Source organism: Ascaphus truei, chromosome 1, assembly GCF_040206685.1.
Source record: "Ascaphus truei isolate aAscTru1 chromosome 1, aAscTru1.hap1, whole genome shotgun sequence".
Lineage (NCBI taxonomy): Eukaryota > Metazoa > Chordata > Amphibia > Anura > Ascaphidae > Ascaphus > Ascaphus truei.
In genome coordinates, this window is record NC_134483.1 from 30,349,974 (window position 1) to 30,370,415 (window position 20,442).

The 20,442-nt window shown below is 46.4% G+C and overlaps 1 protein-coding gene across 6 annotated transcripts in view; it reads right to left on the reverse strand.

Annotated features, from left to right (window-relative positions):
- EPG5 (ectopic P-granules 5 autophagy tethering factor) overlaps window positions 1-20,442 on the reverse strand; it is a 133,624-nt gene that overhangs the window by 88,964 nt on the left and 24,218 nt on the right. For all 6 annotated transcript variants that reach the window (XR_012799090.1, XM_075585457.1, XM_075585447.1 and 3 more), the window contains exons 3-5: window positions 7,093-7,336; window positions 3,853-3,989; window positions 63-170 (exon numbers count right to left, since the gene is read on the reverse strand). Coding sequence is in view for 5 of the 6 variants with exons in the window: in XM_075585457.1 (XP_075441572.1) it covers window positions 63-170; window positions 3,853-3,989; window positions 7,093-7,336 (489 nt within the window). In the remaining variant the exon portion in view is untranslated. The remainder of the gene's footprint in view (window positions 1-62; window positions 171-3,852; window positions 3,990-7,092; window positions 7,337-20,442) is intronic.

The following is a 20,442-nucleotide window of genomic DNA, read 5'->3' on the forward strand; positions in this document are numbered from 1 at the left end:
TCACGGAAACCAGGAGAAGCTGAAAAGGCTCACGGGGGAGGCTGCCTTAAGCACATCCGTACCTGAACAAAGGGAGCCGCCCATTTATTCACATTCGCTGGACAACGAAGGACGTGATTCAAGAGGAAGAGGTGATCCCCCAAAGAGCCGACTTTTTGTAAGACAGAAACCTGCAAACCAGAAGGAAGTAAAATGAGTATAAAGAACGGTAACTCATCTAATCTGATTTTTACCACACGTCTCACAAATACCGCTTACAGATTTTAGTTACCAACTCATTTAGCAGTTGGTCAGGTTTAAGACACAATAAGCCCCTTTTCACAAAGCACTAGGTCTATGCACAGTTCTAAAGTCACTGCCTTTGAAGTGGGTGAATTCTGTACAAACCCTTGTCGGCTCTCCTTGTGACCTTGGATTATAAAATCTGCAGGACATTGTGCCGACATGTGCGTACATGGTCAGCTCTAAATAAGAAAATACATATGATTACAGTTCCACTTACAGTAGTACAAGTTAATAAATGGCCAACACCCATACCCTGATCTGCCGCACACATCTCGCAAGGTGCCTTTGCCTGCATACCTGTGTATTATTGATACTTTCTTGTGGCTGAGGATAAGTATGCCATTTCTCCACTGTTCTGAAATGTTCATGTTCTTTAAGCAACATGTAAAGCGTTTTGCAAGGATTTTCTCTCCTTCCCCAGTTTCTTTTCACGATTTCAGTTGTAATTACAGCCTTCCCATGGATTTTATTGCCTTGGATACTTCTTCTAGAAGGACACATGGTGCATAATCAGTGGTTTCTTCTCGCTTGTCCTCCACAAGGTTATGCCCTGTGTAATCTGTGTTCTTGTACAATTTAAAGTAGAAGTCCATCGTCTTGTTTGAGTGCAATGATTTGCTTCTTCCCAACCATAAGTCACTGCGTCGCCTTCTTTAAGCTTTTGTTATCCTAGATAGTCTTCCTCACCATCACAGTTACATTGTCTTACAATCTTGTTATACGTTTTCATTGCTTAATTTATTGTCGTTTCCTCATTAATTGTTTTCTCATTAGATATTTTCTTATCCTGTTTTTTTTTTATATAGCAATTCCTCCAGTTTTTTTCTGAGCTTTCAACTTCTATCTTCATAAATTGTCTGTTATTAAAGTGTGCTCTGGCATTTCGAGCAATCTGAAGCAATTTTTCAGCTCTAGTTGAAATTCTCTGCTGTTATTGAGGTTCTTGATGTTGATTGTTTACGTCTTCAATTTAATTCGTTTTCTTTCCATCTTTGCATTCAGATGTAATTTGCAGCGAATCAACCATGATCACTCGTTGCACAAAGCGGGTAAGGACTGTGCAGTCTTCAATAATGTGTTTCTTATGAGCTAGAATATAGTCGAGTTCAGTCTATTCTATTGATTCTATTGTGTCCATTCTATTTCCATTTTCAATTTGGATTCTTCTTGAAGAATGAATTAACGATGTAGAAGTGTACACATTCTGCAAATTTTACCAACCTCTCTCCACATTCATTCCTCTTGCCATAACCATGCTTACCACCGGATTCTTATAAATCTTTCTGCTGGGCACCAATCTTTGCATTAAAATCTCCCCTAACGATCATGCAGGTGACAAATTCCTCTGTAAGATGGTTGATTCCATGATAGAAGTCTTCCACTTCATTGACCGTGTGACTTGATGTTGGGGCATACACTTAGATAATTTGATGCCTATATCTGTAAACTGAATGACAATGCTTGCGTTTTTTCCGATGAACTTTCATACGTCACTGTCGTTTCTCCATCTCTTGTTAATGATGAAGCCTTCTCAACTGATTCTTCCATTACCTGTACCTCTGTAATATAATAGGTATCTGTTTTTGAGCTCAATAAGGCCTTCAGCTTTACTTCTTACTACGTGAAGACCAACATCATCCCTTTTTGAGGCTTCGGCGCTGCCAGTGCCCACACTGAAGCTCCGACAACAATATCCTGGCATTCTTTCCTCACTTTCGCCCACATTTCATCTACTGTGCCCATCTTCTTTACAGGTGTCCTGCCAATTAAAAGGCAGGACATCCTCCAGGACGTTGCGCCAGAGCTTGGGTTCAGCTTGTTCCTGTTAGACTCCTGCGTTCCTGTTTTATTTGTACCCAAACCTAGATCCAAGCCTGTGACCCCGACCTTGCACCTCTGCCAGGACCACTGCCTGTAATGCCAACCAGGCTCCATCGTCGCCTCCCTCGCTCACAGCCTGTGACCCCGACTACTATATTCTCAATTCAGGACTCTATCTCATGGTTTGGGTCAGTGATTTTATGTCCTAACTCAGCCCTGCGGGTCGCTTCCTGTCTAGAGACAAGCATTGTTACACCCTGTTAATCTTTTCAAGTTCGTCTTGCAGTGCTGCTTCACTGGAGAGAGTCTGGCACTTGTAGGTAGCTAGATTGAAGTTTGAATTTCAGCTTTTGCTTAACCGGAGATTCTTAGCACCCTCTGCCTTCATATCATCTTCCTCAACACCCTCAAGCCCAGGGACAATGCAGCGTCCGGAGAATAAGGGCCATTTCTTTTTGGTGTATTCCATATTTACGGTTTGAGGCCTTACTTGCCATGAGGCCTTATTTGCAGGTTGGCAAGTTCCTCTCCCACTTTAGCCAGGAATATGGTTACAGCTTTCATAGTATGGTTGAACCCAACAGTATAAGCACCACTATACATCTTCTTAAAACACCCATTGCCACCTTCCTGCCACTAAGGCAGTGAAATAAGGATTTGACGGAAGGAGTTTATATGTGTCCGTGAATAAAAATCAACAGAAAAACACTTAGACATGTCAGTTTTTTTCCGCTTGTGCTTCAGTCAAATGAAAGAAGCATGTTAATGGTGTTTTGTTTTTTTTTGTTTTTTTTTTACATTAGATGCTAAATCCGTAGATAGGAAAGTTTCTGCCCCATAAATCTGTCAGCAATTGTTTTAAGGATGGTGGAAATTACAGTGACTCCCACAATCACAAACCAATGCCCACATACACTGTGCTTTACACAGTGCATACACTGATGATGTGGTACTCCTTGTGTGAGATGTATGTCAAAATTGCTTCCATACATACTGTGGGCCCCGCAATGTTCTTCCTTCTTTTAGTAATCTTTTTAGTGCCGTACAAATCTCCGGTTCAGTAAATTGTTTTGCAATGTATTCTCAGAAGCTTCTGCATTAAAATGGTTGTGATTAAAGTATACAGCTAAGAACAGCACTGCGCTGTTTTAGTGATTGCACTGGCTTTGGAGAAGTGCAGTACATTAATTCTGTACGAGTATAAAATGATGTGCATCGGTTTTGAAACATTGCAGATTTCTTTTTCATCTGTATTGTTAACACATGAAAAAGTGACCTGTGGGGGTAAAAAAGCAATTCCCCCCAGAAACAAAAATATAGGGATAAACTAGTTTTCACTGGTTTATTATTTTACTGGCACCAGCTGTTACCACGACAACCTCGGTTTTAATATGTGAGGAGGACAATAACCATTTTGATTTTCCTGGTTTGCACATTTTCAGTAAATATCTCCCGAATTTAAAAAGAAAAGCATTGCTAAATACAGCAGACGAGGGAATTCACAATGCTATGGAAGGAAGCGCGTTTATGGTGAGAATAATTTCTGCTTTAAGAAACCGCTCCACATTTGATTGCAACTGCAAAGAACCCTTGTATTGGTTCATTAAGAAGGTATCTTAAACCACGTTGGATCTGGCAATGGGGGGAGGGGGGAATGCAAACAGCAACTATATGAGTGAGAATATCGAACTGTTGCTCACACTATGTTTCTAGAGAGACTTACAGTACATAAATAACCGGACTTACCAGCTTCTGAAGCCAGAGAAAAATATCATTCTGAAACGGAGCATCTTCAATGACTCTGCGCGTGAAGCTGAAAAGGACGCTTATACATTCTTTCAGCAGAACAGCATCGGAATGAGAACCTTCTTGTTTGTAGGAACCTAGAAAAAAAAATCCACGGAAAACTAGTGAGAAAATAGGATATACAGTACATCAAATAAATGTATACTGTATGCTGAACAGTGCAATGGCCAATCTGTTCTAGTGGTTGAGCACATGTGGAATGACCTCAAAGGTGCAATTTGGCCACAAAACACGCAGGCTGTTACTATGCAACATAAAAACCAGCCCCCCACCTAGCACAACTGTAAGAAGACTATAGGACTAAATCAAGTGGCGCAAGATTAAAACCTAACTAAACAAGAGTAGAGGTTTCCCCACTGTAGAGGTTTCTCTGTTAGATGGGTTGTTAGTTACTTGGGACCAGCAGCCCCAATATTTTTCTGAGCATCTGTTTTGAAGTAGAAGCAACAAACATTCGGCAGTGAGTAACCAGACCATGCATGGCTTAGGCTGCGCTTATAGTACAGCAACGGTGACGTCACGCTGCGGTCGCTGGAAAAATCAAATTGACTTTACTTCCAGCGATCGTGACCAAGCCGTTGCGCCGCTTCTACTATAAGCGCATGCGACAGCGGCAATACATTTGTTATGCCGCGACGTCGCATCGCTGTCGCCGTCACTATAAGCACAGCCTTATGCTGCAATATCTCGCATGGTAATGTAATTATACATGTACACACACAAGCATACATTAACTACATGCATATATACAGTATGCAGGAGAAAAAGCAGCACCTTGCAGAATCTGCACAGACCCAGTCAGACAGCCGCTCATACTGTACGTACACACAAGCAAAATGACCATTACAAGAACAGCACCAGTAGCACTCAAGTTTAAAAATGAATAAACTTTTTTTAAATCATACCACCACAATACTGCTTGATCTTTTCATCCCAAAAGGAAACGGCTTGTATTTTGCGGTTACAATACACAGAAATGGCATTCTTACTCTATTTTTTTTCCTTCCAGAGTGCTGGTCATATGCCTCTTAGGACCATTTAATCATGTGTGGTACCTGAAGCCTTCTCTGACTGATACATCTTTACAACGCTTAGCAAGGTGGTTTACTAAAGTGCCCTGGCAGCCAAATTGGGACAACACCAGTGTAAAGGAAGACTTTAGTAAATAAACCTCTAAGAATTTAAGTATGTGTATACTGTATAAACAAGTGTGTGCATGTGCATTATATATACATATATACATATACATATGCATGTACATACATACAAATGCATGTACATACATACAAATACCAGAAGCTTGAGAGCTGCAGAGCGATCCGGTGACATCATTGTAGCCGTGCTACAAGTGCACATGTAGAAGAGATTTGTAGCGCTGCTGCAGGGAGACCTGCACAGTTCTTCACTTCCTGGTTTGTTGAAGATGCACTGTGATTGGCTGTGCAAATCACGTGATGCGGCCGTATTGTGAAAAAAACAAAAATGTCCTCAAGAGACAAACGCTCTGCAGTACGTAGCGCCACTTACGTTGCGCTTGGTATGTGCACTCTTCATGGTTTTGTTTCATTTGTTTTTCATGCGCATGTAACGGGTATTCCACCCCACCCAATCGCAGATATAGTGTGGGTGCGGAGAACATACAGTGTTACCAGGTGTGGTGCTTTACCTGTTAAGCTCACAGGAGGGCTGAGCTTCCGCCACGGGGAACCTGGGGCAATTATATTAAGAGTAAGAGTAACCTTGCACTCGGTGCAGCGCATCCACCTGCGGTGGTTCCTAGCAGAGCAGGAATTGTTCCTCGCAGGACACATACAAAATAACTCGCACACCGTAATGTATAATAACATACTTTTACTTGGGAACAACATACAACACAAATACTATCAACATAAAATAACAGGTGTCCCTCTCTAGAGGCGACACGGACTACGGCGTCGCGCAGGACGCTTCCCCAACACCGGATGATCCCACCCCGTGTCCATAGGATCCCCACCCAATGTCCCGCACTCTTGCAGAGAGAGAGAATATGGGTGACTGCGCAGATACTATTAAACTACTGGGCCCGTTGATGCACTTGTAGGGTTAGAGTACCTGCCGAGCACTCCAGTGCTCGGATCTGCAACGGCTTCGAAAAGGAGAGTGAGTTGGGGCCTTCCTGGGATATAGGGGACCATACGCGGTGCGGGAGCTTCACTCGCTCCCTACACCCTTCCTTCCCCTGCACCCAGCTCCAACTGATGTAAGTGACAGGGTCCCTAACCTGAGGGCTGTCCGTGGCAACACTCACTCTACTGGGTGAGTCAGGGCTATCTCGGGCCTTGGGGGTTGCTGGCCTAGTACAGGGAGTCACTGACTCCTGTACCCTACCTCCTTCCCTTGGCTGCTCCTGGCTCTGACTGACTGCGTAGTGCCAAACCCACACAATGTATCTCCTTGATCCTGCAGAGTCATCCTCCAGCCCTATTGGCTCCCTGGGGTCATGTGGCTCTGCCCCTATGCACCCTGGGGGCTGACAGTCCTGCACTGCGCATGCGCGAGCTGTTTGGGGGCCTCCCGCGCTAGCTGGCTCCTGCGCAACAGCCATCGCAATGGCGGCGCCCTGCTCCTCGAGCCGCCGGGACCCTCGCGACGCGACCGCGGCCTTAGCAACGGCCCGATCGCGTCCCCGGCAACCGGCCTGCTCGCGTAGATAGCGCGCTACTCCCTGCTCCGGCCCCCACCTTTGGAAGCAGCCGTCGGGTCCGTCGCTGGCTCCGGCGGCACCCGCGACCACGCTGCTCCAAGGGAGGGGGGTCTCTAGGAGCTGCTGGAGACCAGGGCTACACGCACTATGTCACTGGATCGCTTTGCAGCTCTGCAGTTTTTGGTATAATTGAGGCCCAAGGCATTCAACGGAAAGCGGGCAGACGGATACCGAGGACCACATGTATGTATGTATGTATGTATGTATGTATATATATATATATATATCTATGTATTTGCATAACTATGTGTACGCGCATATCTTGATGGCATACTTTATATTAAAAAAATTAAAAAGCACTGCTGCTTCAGGGAGCACAGGTTACATGCCACAAATGGCAGAAGCAAAAAAGTATTTAATTAAAACTACTGTAAATAATATATTTTTGATGTTGTATGAGCCACATATCAATACAAGTGACAATCTGAACAAATTACCATGTTCTGGATGGTAAACAGCCACAGATCTCAGAAATGGCGAGTTGTTGACTAATTCATAGATATAAGATTCAACCTGTAGTCGGGACAACACGGAGGTATAAGAGTGCAGGGCAAACGTTTGGTGCAAGTGATCCGATTTGAGCTCAAACAGCCGCTTCAGGTCTCCCAATGCCGAGGTGTTCACTTCTGCGGTCTGGTAGTGGTGGTATCCAACTACTTTAGCCTGATCTTCGCAAAGACCCTGTAGAGAGAAACACATCACACCATTACCACAGGGCCATTACCACAGGGCCATTACATGCATAACAATGATTTAGACGGAGACAGGCTATATGGAACCAGGGCTGGACTTTGACCTTTTGAGGCCCTAAGCTATGTCAAGTTTAAAGCTGCAGTTCAAGCAATATCCTGCATGTGTGGGGGTTTTTTTTAATAAATCAGTTCTGTAGTAAGAAAAAATACTTTTAGCATTTTCTGTTTTAAAAAAAAAAAACAACTTTGAAAGTCCAATTTTCTTGTATTCTATTTTAACAAGCATGTTTGTTCCTATAGCAACCATTTACATTCCCCAGATCTAAAGATGTCGCCAAACTTCGCCAATCAATAGACGGAGAACGAATTGACCGGCAGCTATGCAGTTCTTTAAGTAGAGATTGCCCACATAAAACTATTGAAGTTAAAAAAAACAAAACGGGAGCTTGAACTGCAGCTTTTAGAGGCTCCAAAAATTAGAAATCTATTATTCTGACTGAAGGGACCATTGAAAATATAAAATGAATGAAAGCATTATACTAACCTGGTTATATACAAAGATGACGGTGTAAAGCTAAAATGAACAGTGTTTGCACATCAAATTTTAATATTAAAACATTTGATTTTGTGATCTTTGGAGAGCAAAGTCATTGATGTCTTCAAATGATAAGCTACAGAGTTAGTCACTTTTGATTCACTTTATGCTTATGGTCATATTTGAACGAAAATGTCCATATTTATAGTGAATCTTTTTTTCCCCCCATATCTTCTTTATCCGTCATCCGATTTTAAAACTTGAAATGCATTCATAGTTTTTCTATTGTGAGGCCCGAAGCTGTAGCGTAGTTAGTTTATGTGCAAGTCTGGCATTGTATGGAACCCTTTAGTCTGACGTCAGAAGTAGTGTTTACAACTCCAAATGAATTGTTAGCATTTGCACAGTGTATAACAGGAGATCCTGATATAATAACCTCCTTAGTGCCAGGAGGGTCTGAAATGAATTACAGAGTTTCTACAAAAAAAAGAGAAATAACAGCAGGCTCTCCAGAGCACTAACCCATCCCACACCCATTTAGGAATCCACAAAAAAACGTATTACAATGAGTTTATTTAAATTGTATTAATTATGATTATAGGCTAACGCTGTTAAATTCCGGCACTATTGAAATCCCTGCTCTGATTGGATTGGATAATGCCCAAAATTTTAACAACTCAGTAATGGCCCAGAATTTTCGGCACCCTGCCATGTGTTTCAGCCAATTATCTTTCAGTTCTCATTCATAAAGAGTGAGATTTGCTCTCAGACAGGAGGCAACAGCAAGGCACTGACTCCTCCCCCACCCTGCCTGCAGAGAGCTCTGCACAGGAGAGAGGGGAAACGTTTGTGTGTCTGCTGTGTGTTTTGTGGGTGTAATGGGGGCCAGCAAAGTGTTTTATTGGTGTGTGTGTGTGTATATATATATGGGTGGATTTCAGAGGATACTGGTAAATTTCTCACCCAACAGCATCCAAAAATGCCAGTTTTATATATCATCCCAAAAATACACAAGTCTGTCACCAATCCACCGGGCAGACCAATAATCTCTGCTAGATCTTCATTATGCCATCCACTGTCCCAATATGTGGATTTCCCCCTGCAGCCGTTGGTTACATGTATGCCCACATACGTCAAGGATACAACAGACTTCATGGCGCGTATCAATACATTGACGTTTGATCCATCTAACAGTATATTGGTTACGCTTGATATAACGAGCCTATATACAAACATCCCACATTGTGAGGGTTTGGATGCCATCCGGAGCAAATTGACGAATAGGATTACACCAGGTGGACCACCATCAGAGTTCCTTCTACTTCTTGTAGAAATCATTCTAAACAAAAAAAAAATCAGATTTGAGAGGACATACTATTTGCAATTGAGTGGGACAGCCATGTGCTCTAACATGGCACCTTCATATGCCAATTTATATATGGACATTTATGAGCAAACCCATATTTTACATGATGCCCCATATGCACAGCACATACAAATGTATTTACGCTACATCAACGACATTTTTATCTTATGGAGTGGGAACCATACTGAATTAAACATCTTTTTGGAACATCTGAATCATATCCCATCCAAAATAAGATTCACTATGTGTTACAGTGATCTGGAAATATCATTCCTAGACACAATGGTGTACAAGAGTGGCGATAGATTGGCTACGCGTCTTTATCAGAAGGCAACAGACAAGAACACCATACTCCACGCAACAAGTCACCATCCGGTTCCTCTCAAAAAAGGTTTACCCTATTCCCAACTACTAAGGGTGAAACGTATTACGAGTGATCCAAGTCTATTGGAGGGAGCCTTGATGTCAATGGCAAATCGTTTTCTCGAGAGGGGGTACAGCCCTGCAGATGTAAAGTATGCACTGGACAGAGTTAACATACTGGATGAGAAATCCCTGGGAAGCAGTTATCAAAAGGTGGAACAAAAGGCCAGATTCAATGTGATCAGTACATTTAGTACGGCTTCTACACAAATCCAACGCAGTGTGAAGCGGAACTGGCATGTCCTCGCACAAGATGATAAGATAGGACAACCCTCAATTGGAGACATGATTACTCAATCCGATCCAGTTGAAAAATATGCCAAAAGCAATACATGGCTAACTCTCAAACCAGGCTCTTACAAATGTAAAGGTTGTACAAACTGTCAATACATGCAGGTTGGATCAACATATTGTCATCCACATAGTGGGGTGAAGATTAAAATACAACAATTCCTTAACTGTGAATCCAAGTTTGTAATATACTTGATCAAATGCCCTTGTGGGTTGGTCTATATTGGAAAAACAGCTGGAATGTTAAAGGAACGTATTGCCATTCACAGGTCAACTATACGCAAAGCACTGTCATCAGATGCAAATGACCAGGAGCTCAAATGCCTTCCGGTTGCCAAGCACTTTAGAGATCAAAAACACTCATTGGCAACCTTCAGATGTATGCCCATTTTGCAAATCCCAGTGCCCAGTCGAGGGGGGGGACAGAAATAGACTCTTATTACAAAGTGAGGCTAGACACATTTTTGAACTTCGGACTATGGCTCCATTTGGCCTTAATGAAGAATTGCATTTGGGGTGCTTTTTGTGATGATTATATTTTATTGCAGACAGATTCCTTCTGTTTTGGGATACTTTATGTTCACTTTTTATTCACGTGGTTTTTTGTTTACACACGCACTTATATTGTTTGGTGGCATGTTTAATGGGCTTTGTTCATCAATATAATATGTTGATTTTTCTTTGCGTTATACATGAGAGATATAGAGTTTGTGCAAGTTAATTTTATGTAATTAATGAAACGTATTGTGCTATATGTGTATATATATTTATTATAGACTTACAAGCGTTTCCTCTATGCACTATAGCTAAAGTGCATACTATCAATCTCTATATAATCTTGTGTTATATGCAATCAGTTTTATTATATTTATTATATTTAATATAATCAATATCCATGTACTTGCTTATTTCATATAGGTGAAGCCATGGCAACATTATAACTCATTAATGCCTTACATTATAGTAAATGGTGTGTTTATGTATACTTCTGCTGTGTGTCTTGTGGCCCTTTAGTTCAATATAAATGCTTTTTTGTGTAGCCAGGTCACCTTTTTCTCCCTGGAGACCCCCCTTCCCTAGCGCAGCTCGATCGCGGGTACTGAAAAACCCGACGGCTGCTTCCAAGGGTGGGGGCTGGAGCAGGGAGCAGAGCGGTTTCTCCTGCCTGCGGCCGGTTGCCGGGGACGCGATCGGGCCGTTGCTAAGGCCGCGATCGCATCTCTAAGGTCCCGGCGGCCGCAGAGCAGGGCGCCGCCATTACTCCACCACTTGCGCATGCGCAGTGATCGCGCGAGTGTAGGAACTAGCCAGGAGAGTCGCGCGAGAGGTAGGGAGAGATTGCGGCGGCCATTAGGGGTTAGTGTAGGCGCAGGGACGACGCGCACGCGGCCCCAATGTAAGTACAGCCTCCACGGGACTACAACTCCCATGAGGCTTAGGGTCAAGCACACCAGGTGCTTCATAGGAGCCAATAGGGCTGCAGGATCTCTAAGAAGCAAGTGGATACATTTGGCGGGCTGGAGCTACGGGCAGTCAGAGTCAGGAGCCCAAGGAAGGAAGGAGGTAGGGTGCAGGAGCCGGAGACTCACTGCCCTAAGGCCCTAGTTAACCCTGTATCACCCCAGGTTAGTGAGTGTTGCCAGGGATAGTCTCAGAGAGGGACCCTGTCACTCATGGTAGTCAGAGCTGGGGAATAGTCAGGGATAAAGGGGGCTGAGGTTAGTCTGCAGAGCGTTGCGGCAGGCGTTTAGGTGACTTAGTGGCACGAGACAGCTGGGGGGTTCATAGCGGTAACCAGTCCGGGGAGCCATAGCCCAGGGTCCGTGTTGCGAGTGGCGAGGCGCTGGGGGGTTCATAGCGGTAACCAATCCGGGGAGCCATTGCCCAGGGCGGCGTTGCGCGTAGTAAGAGGCAACTGGGGGGGTTCATAGCTGTAACCAGTCCGGGGATCCATGGCCCAGGGCCCGTATTATGAGTAGGGTGGGTACAAGACCTACCTATATAGGATAGGCAACCCCGAATGCCCTAGGAGATTGACCCTTAAGCCACTTAAGGATGCTGTGCTATAGGGACGGCCTATAGTGCAGGGGTGTCACGTTGCTGTTCCTGGAAAGCGGTTGGACCCACGTTGGGGTCCACAGAGACTGTGTTACTGTCTGCAGGAGTTCGGTTGGAGGAGTCCTCGTCGACGGACCCTTTTAGAAGAGTGTTGCGGGCCCGAGCATCGGAGTGTTCGGAAGGTATTTCTACACATGTGCACCAACAGGCCTAATAGATAACTTAGTGACTGCGCAGTCACCCAGTGACTATCTCTGTAGGAGTACGGGACATTGGGTGGGGTTCTTGGGACACTGGGTGGGATCACCTGGTGTCGGGGAATCGTCCTGCGAGACGTCACTGTCAGTGTCCCCTCGTGAGAGGGACACAGGTTATTATTATTCTTTGTAGTAAAGTCATTAGTTATAATATAAATCACTGTGTGTGTGGTTTCTGATTGGGTTCCTATGTAGGGTCATTCTACACTTTCCTAGAATCCTACATAGGTGGAGGTGCTGAACCAAGAAACGTTCCAGAGGATTCACCCCAGGCTCTCATTAGCGGAGGCTCAGACCTCCTGTGAGCCTGCAGGTATACGCACCACACCGGTAACACTACATGTTCTACTCACCCACACTATATATGAGATTGGGTGGGGTGGAATACCCGTTACATTTGGAGGCGCTGCTGAGAGAGACCTGGGGTGCCCTGTTCCATTTTTTTCAAATTGTCCAAGTCCTATTTTTTTTTGTCCACCATGATTGTCAAGTCCGGACACGAGGTCCTCGCCTGGGCCTTGAGGATAAATAATCTTAGTCCCCGCCGTGTGGTGGCCTTAGAAGGCGTTCCCGCCAATATATCTGAAGATGAGATCTATGAGCATATGCGCAAAATCCCTGGATGGCAGCACGCTCTTCTTATAGACTTAGAGCCAGCTTCCACGTCCCCGTGGAGATCGCGGCTTTTTGTTGTGTCATCCTCAAGGGATATATGCCCGTCCGAGTCACCGTCCATGTTATTTATGCCCGGGTGTCCCCCTGAGGGTTACCCTTTAGTATACGCTGACCCCGCGCCATGGCAACTTCCTCCAAGTGAGATGCGTGCACGTGATACCGCTCCCAAGGCGCAGAATGATTTTGCAGAAAACCATCCGGGATTGGCGGGAAAACCAGAGCCCCGCCCCCGTAATGTGAGTGACTCAGTGCAGAGCCAGAGCCACTCAGTGATAGAGCACACCCCTCCTTTAAATTCCACCAGGGGGAGTGAGCACAGTGAACAGCCATTAGACCCGTCTGTTCACCAGGAGGAGGAGGAAGGCATTGTCGTAGACATGGAATATTTTCTTTCTGAGCAGGAAACCGAGATAGACTGTCAAGGGATACACCCTTGTGTGTATGTGGCCTGGCGCGCGCCAGGAGTAGATTCTCTTCTCTTCATATGCTCCTGCCTGCAAGAAGCCCACGCTCAGGGAGCCAACGTGGCTCAAGGACCCCTCGACTTCAGGACAGTCGAGGTGGAAGGAGAAATGGGCATACAGTGTTTTAGCCCCACGTGCGGCTGTTCTAGAGAGACATTGACATGGTGGTCCTACTGTGAATGTTGCGGTGTGCGGTTACTGAAGTCTATTGTGCCCCAGCATGCAGAAGTGTCCAGTGAAGAGGTTGAAGTCCCATCGGTGGCGATGCGCCTACCGGCGAACCACCCCAGCGGTGATGCCGAGGATACAGAGTCTGCTGTGGGTCCATGTACCCTGGAAAAGGTGTATCCCGATGTTGCGGACCCTGCTGTGGGCCCGTGTGCCCTACAATGGTCAGTCCGACCTACTACAGAGGTACCATCGGTCCTAGGCGTGGGACCAGTACCTACAGACGACCAGGGTGAGTCGACTGCCCCAGGGGTGTCGGGGGTGAGCCTCCAGGTGACCGCGGAGCACGATGGCTCCTTAAGTCTGGTCGCCCGGGCGAAGGGCTCCCCTCTGCATCGCGTCCTGGTGGAGGTGTCCTCATTAGAAGGTAGCTGTCCAGAGAAGAGAGTGGACCAGTGTCTACAGCCGATCCTTCCGGAAGAGGAGAAGCCCATCGTCAGCCAGCCGAGTGGTAAGGAACCCCCTTGTTCCCCACCGACTCCGATGGAGGTGGCCGTGAAAAAGGCCAAAGCTACGGTTCCTGAGCGGAGTGTGAGCCCGTGTGCTCCGACGCAAGTGGTCCCAGGACTGGGATCCAACGCTCCCGAGTTTTCAGCGCGTAAGTGGACTGCCCCAGAAGTGCCGGGGGCAGGTCCCGATACCACCAAGGTGGGAACTGACAGCGTCCCCGAGGACCTGTTGGCCACCGTAAATCACCGCAGGGGTAAGGTGTCTACTTTTTCCCCCCTGCCAGGTGAAACCGAGACATTGTCCAGTGCTCGCTTCTCAGTGGAAGCCTCGCAAAACTATAGGGACAAGGACTGTGTAAAGGGAGATCCAGGGAGACTGGCCTCCTTTAAGCCCAAAAAGGAGCGTGCCATTCGCCAAGTAGTGGACGGCGGGAAAGGTCCTGGCCTCCTGGTCTACCGCATCCCTGCCGCGGATGACCGGGTAAAGGTCTGCTTCAGAGACACTGTGCTACTCCTTCCACCAGGGGGAGGAAGTAGCGAAGAGCCAGTAGCTGTCGCTTTAGGGTGTGCTCTCCGAGAGATTCACCCCGGGGAGGCTCACGGACGCAAAAGTGAGGTACCCCCATCTGATCAGTTAGGGGCACCCCACAAATGGTCTCAGCAAGCAGCTGATACTCAGCTGGCCTCGGGTAATAATGGGTGTGATGTGTCAGGTTTCATGGATGTTGCAGCCGATCTGTTAAGTGTACGGGTTATGCCATGCCATTTTTCACTGTGTAAAATTGTGCCATGTGATGTCGTTCCCCAAGCGAGGGCGTTGGGTGTTTCACCAGGGGGAGAGTGTAGCCAGGTCACCTTTTTCTCCCTGGAGACCCCCCTTCCCTGGCGCAGCTCGATCGCGGGTACTGAAAAACCCGACGGCTGCTTCCAAGGGTGGGGGCTGGAGCAGGGAGCAGAGCGGTTTCTCCTGCCTGCGGCCGGTTGCCGGGGACGCGATCGGGCCGTTGCTAAGGCCGCGATCGCATATCTAAGGTCCCGGCGGCCGCAGAGCAGGGCGCCGCCATTACTCCACCACTCGCGCATGCGCAGTGATCGCGCGAGTGTAGGAACTAGCCAGGAGAGTCGCGCGAGAGGTAGGGAGAGATTGCGGCGGCCATTAGGGGTTAGTGTAGGCGCAGGGACGACGCGCACGCGGCCCCAATGTAAGTAGTAAGTACAGCCTCCACGGGACTACAACTCCCATGAGGCTTAGGGCCAAGCACACCAGGTGCTTCATAGGAGCCAATAGGGCTGCAGGATCTCTAAGAAGCAAGTGGATACATTTGGCGGGCTGGAGCTACGGGCAGTCAGAGTCAGGAGCCCAAGGAAGGAAGGAGGTAGGGTGCAGGAGCCGGAGACTCACTGCACTAAGGCCCTAGTTAACCCTGTATCACCCCAGGTTAGTGAGTGTTGCCAGGGATAGTCTCAGAGAGGGACCCTGTCACTCATGGTAGTCAGAGCTGGGGAATAGTCAGGGATAAAGGGGGCTGAGGTTAGTCTGCAGAGCGTTGCGGCAGGCGTTTAGGTGACTTAGTGGCACGAGACAGCTGGGGGGTTCATAGCGGTAACCAGTCCGGGGAGCCATAGCCCAGGGTCCGTGTTGCGAGTGGCGAGGCGCTGGGGGGGTTCATAGCGGTAACCAATCCGGGGAGCCATTGCCCAGGGCGGCGTTGCGCGTAGTACGAGGCAACTGGGGGGGTTCATAGCGGTAACCAGTCCGGGGATCCATGGCCCAGGGCCCGTATTATGAGTAGGGTGAGTACAAGACCTACCTATATAGGATAGGCAACCCCGAATGCCCTAGGAGATTGACCCTTAAGCCACTTAAGGATGCTGTGCTATAGGGACGGCCTATAGTGCAGGGGTGTCACGTTGCTGTTCCCGGAAAGCGGTTGGACCCACGTTGGGGTCCACAGAGACTGTGTTACTGTCTGCAGGAGTTCGGTTGGAGGAGTCCTCGTCGACGGACCCTTTTAGAAGAGTGTTGCGGGCCCGAGCATCGGAGTGTTCGGAAGGTATTTCTACACATGTGCACCAACAGGCCTAATAGATAACTTAGTGACTGCGCAGTCACCCAGTGACTATCTCTGTAGGAGTACGGGACATTGGGTGGGGTTCTTGGGACACTGGGTGGGATCACCTGGTGTCGGGGAATCGTCCTGCGAGACGTCACTGTCAGTGTCCCCTCGTGAGAGGGACACAGGTTATTATTATTCTTTGTAGTAAAGTCATTAGTTATAATATAAATCACTGTGTGTGTGGTTTCTGATTGGGTTCCTATGTAGGGTCATTCTACACTTTCCTAGAATCCTACATAGGTGGAGGCGCTGAACCAAGAAACGTTCCAGAGGATTCACCCCAGGCTCTCATTAGCGGAGGCTCAGACCTCCTGTGAGCCTGCAGGTATACGCACCACACCGGTAACACTACATGTTCTACTCACCCACACTATATATGAGATTGGGTGGGGTGGAATACCCGTTACATTTGCATAAAGGAATTTCTAAACAGTAGATGGTGTGGTATACTGTGAGCCAATATTGGACTTCGTCCACAGGTTTCATATTGTGCTGTGCACATGTGCAGTATATATTGGGCAGCAGTGTATCACATTTGTGATTACACTGGCCCTTTAAGGTGCACACGACCAGCTATAGTTGAATTGAGGTGCCAGGACTGCTGTGCTAACCCCATGGATGTTTGCATAGATATAGCAACATGTTTTTGGGTTGTTAGATAGCTTTGAACTGTTTATTCATCAACATAGAGGCTTTCCTATTGTATTACATAGCACTCGTGTTGCACATGCTCAGTAGACCCTGTCAGGATCGAATGAGCCCTGTGGGCACCCATAGTACACCAGCACTGTTTCTTACTTCCTGATTAAGATGGTGGTGCGTTCCAGCATAGGGCTGCGGTCCACAGCAGCTAGTAATACAAGAGTTTGGCGTTTTTTTTGCTTTTAAACACCGGTGAGCATGATTATTTATCACTTTGGTGTAATTGATGTGGGTATATAAGGGTATACACTAGCATTCACACACTGCACGTCCCTGAGGAAGGTCACTGTATGATGACCGAAACGTTGGATGCAGTGCCTATGTATTTGTCTTGAATACATCTACTTTGGTGTGTGTGTGTGTGTGTGTGTGTGTGTGTGTGTGTGTGTGTGTGTGTGTGTGTGTGTGTGTGTGTGTGTGTGTGTGTGTGTGTGTGTGTGTGTATGTATATATATATATATATATATATATATATCTTTTATTGGTGTGCGTTTTGTGGGTGTAGAGTGGCCAGCAGATTCTGTTTTGCTGCTCTGTGTGTGTCTGCTGTGTGTGTTTTGTGGGTGGAGGAGGGGTGCATGGTGTTTTGTTGGTGTGTCTGCAGTGTGTGGATTTACAGGGGGGCTGCAGGGGGTGTAGAGAGGGGGCTGTTGGTGTGTGTTTTGTGGATGTAGAGGTGGCAGAGTCTGTTTTGTTGGTGTCTGTCTGCAGTGTGTTTTGTGGGTGTAGAGGGGAGCTGCAGAGTGTGTGTGTGTGTGTGTGTGTGTGTGTGTGTGTGTGTGTGTGTGTGTGTGTGTGTGTGTGTGTGTGTGTGTGTGTGTGTGTGTGTGTGTGTGTGTGTGTGTGTGTAGGAGGAGGGCTGCAGAGTGTTTTGGTGTGTGTGTCTACAGTTTTGTGGGTTTACATGGGGCTGCAGTGTGTTTGTGAGTGTCGAGTGGGTCTGCTGTGTGTGGTGTTGTGTGAGGGCTGAAGTGTGTTTTGTGGGTGTAGAGGAGGGGGGGCTGCAGTGTGTAGGGGGGACTGCAGTGTGTTTGTGTGTATAGAGGTGGGGCAATGGGTATGTACAATTTCCTTTTAATAAAATTGCAGTAAAAGCAAAAGAATGTAGACGATCATGCTGATAAAAATCAATGACTACAAAAGTGTACAGGCAGTCCTCGTTTTACGACGAACAGCTTATCCGACGCTAGTCAATGCATCCCTATGGCCCGTTTTACGACGCCCGAACGGCTTATCCGACGCTCTTACGACGCTTTAACAAATTGCAACAAATGTCCAATCAGAAGGCTGCAGGCTAGGGAAATCATTCTGAACAGTCTGTGTGAAGGTTTGGTGGTGTATTTTAGGCCCTACACCATGGCTGATCAAAGCAAAGTGCTGTTACTCCAAAAAGGAATAGAAAATCTATTACTTTGGAGACCAAACAAAACATAATAAAGCGCTCTGAGAAAGGAGAGACAAACACAGAAATTGGACATGCTTTGGATATACCTCGCACAACTATTGTGACAATAATCAAAGACAAGGCAAGAATCTTGGAACAGATCAAGTGCTCAGCACCTATGCAAGGTACAACAATAAGGCAACGTGCTGGGCATATTGCCGAGGTAGAAAAACTCCTCATCATATGGCTAGAAGATCAATCCCAGCGTCATGTGCCTATTAGTTTAGCCTTAATTCAGGCCAAGGCTTTGAGTCTGTATGAGGACATTAAGCAACAGCATGGAGAAGGGACCACTGAGGAAACTTTCACTGCAAGTAAGGGCTGGTTTATGCGGTTTAAAGAGAGGGCAAACTTGCATAACATTAAAGTGACCGGTAAAGCTGCTAGTGCTGATGAGGAGGCAGCTAAAACCTTCCCTGTTACATTGGCCAAAATTATAGAGGACGGTGGCTATTGCGCACGTCAAGTGTTCAATGTTGATGAGACTGGGCTCTACTGGAAGAAAATGCCCAATAGAAGCTACATTGCAAAAGAGGAAAAATCTATGCCTGGGTTTAAAGTTGCACAGGACAGGCTGACTCTTCTGGTTGGATCTAGTGCTGCAGGTGATTTCAAGCTAAAACCTTTGCTTGTTTATCATGCAGAAAACCCTAGGGCATTCAAGGGTTATGCAAAGAGCACACTTCCAGTGATTTGGAAGTCCAACCATAAGGCATGGGTAACAGGGAGCCTTTTTGAGGACTGGTTCCAGCATCAATTTATTCCAGCTGTGCAATTATATTGCCTGAACCAGAACCTCGATTTTAAAGCATTGCTGCTCCTGGACAATGCTCCTGGCCATCCCGTGTACCTGGATGACCATCATCCAAACGTCATGGTGGTGTTCATGCCCCCCAACATCACCTCATTGATACAGCCGATGGACCAGGGGCTTATCGCTTCCTTCAAGGCCTACTATCTTAGGCGAACATTTGCCCAGGCCATTAGAGCAACTGATGTGGAAGGTGGTCCAACCTTAAAAGAATTTTGGAAGGGTTACAACATTCTCCATGCAGTAAGAAACATCGGAGAGGCATGGAATGAGGTGAAACAATCCAATTTAAATGGAGTTTGGCGTAATTTGTGCCCTGATTTTGTGTCTGATGTCCAAGGCCTTACAGAGACTGTTGCAGAAGTTACAGAAACTGTTGTGCAACTGGCCAGAGATCTCAACTTGGAGGTGGAAACCGAGGATATTGAGGAGTTGCTCGCCTCACATTCTAACGAGTTGAGCAATGAAGACCTCATGCAATTAGAAGAGCAAAAAATTGCTGAAGAGGAGGCCCACCAATCTGCTGATGTGGCACAGCCACGTAAATCATTGTCAACCAAAATGTTGGCTGCGGCATTCAAGCACATTGATAGAACACTGGCCATATTTGAGGACAATGACCCTAACATTGAACGTAGTTCAACAGTCAGTCGTGGGGTGTCTAACCAAATCAGCTGCTATAGAGAGATCTACACGTAGAAAAGGAAAGGATCTGTCCAGACTTCAATGAAGAGATTCTTCAAGAGGCCGAAACCTTCAACTCCACCTACATCACCTCCAAAAAGTCCGTTGTCTGTTGAAGATCCCCCCCGCCCCAATCATCTTCCTCCAATAATTGGTGTTTTGTTTTTTTTGTTGCTCATGTACATTTCTGTACAGAACACAGCATAGTTTTATTTTTATAGTTTTATTTTACAGTTCTGGAATCAATAAATATAATGTTTCCATCATAATCTATGTGTGTGCTGCATATCTTATTGCTTGAGTAACATTTTCTGTGTAGTATAGCATTAAAAATGCCTTCAGGTTTAAACAGTGTTCCTATGGGAAAACGGGTTTCGCTTTACGACGCTTCGCTATCCGACGCCATTTTGAGTAACGCATTGCGTCGGATAACCGAGGACCGCCTGTATCTTTTTTATGAAAAATTTAAAAAAAATGAAATAAAATAAATAAGCATACATTTAGCCTATAATAGTAATAATCCCAGAGGAACTGGTCAATAATGCCCTGGCTGAGTTAAAGTCCCTCGGCTTCGCCTCGGGCCTTCAACTC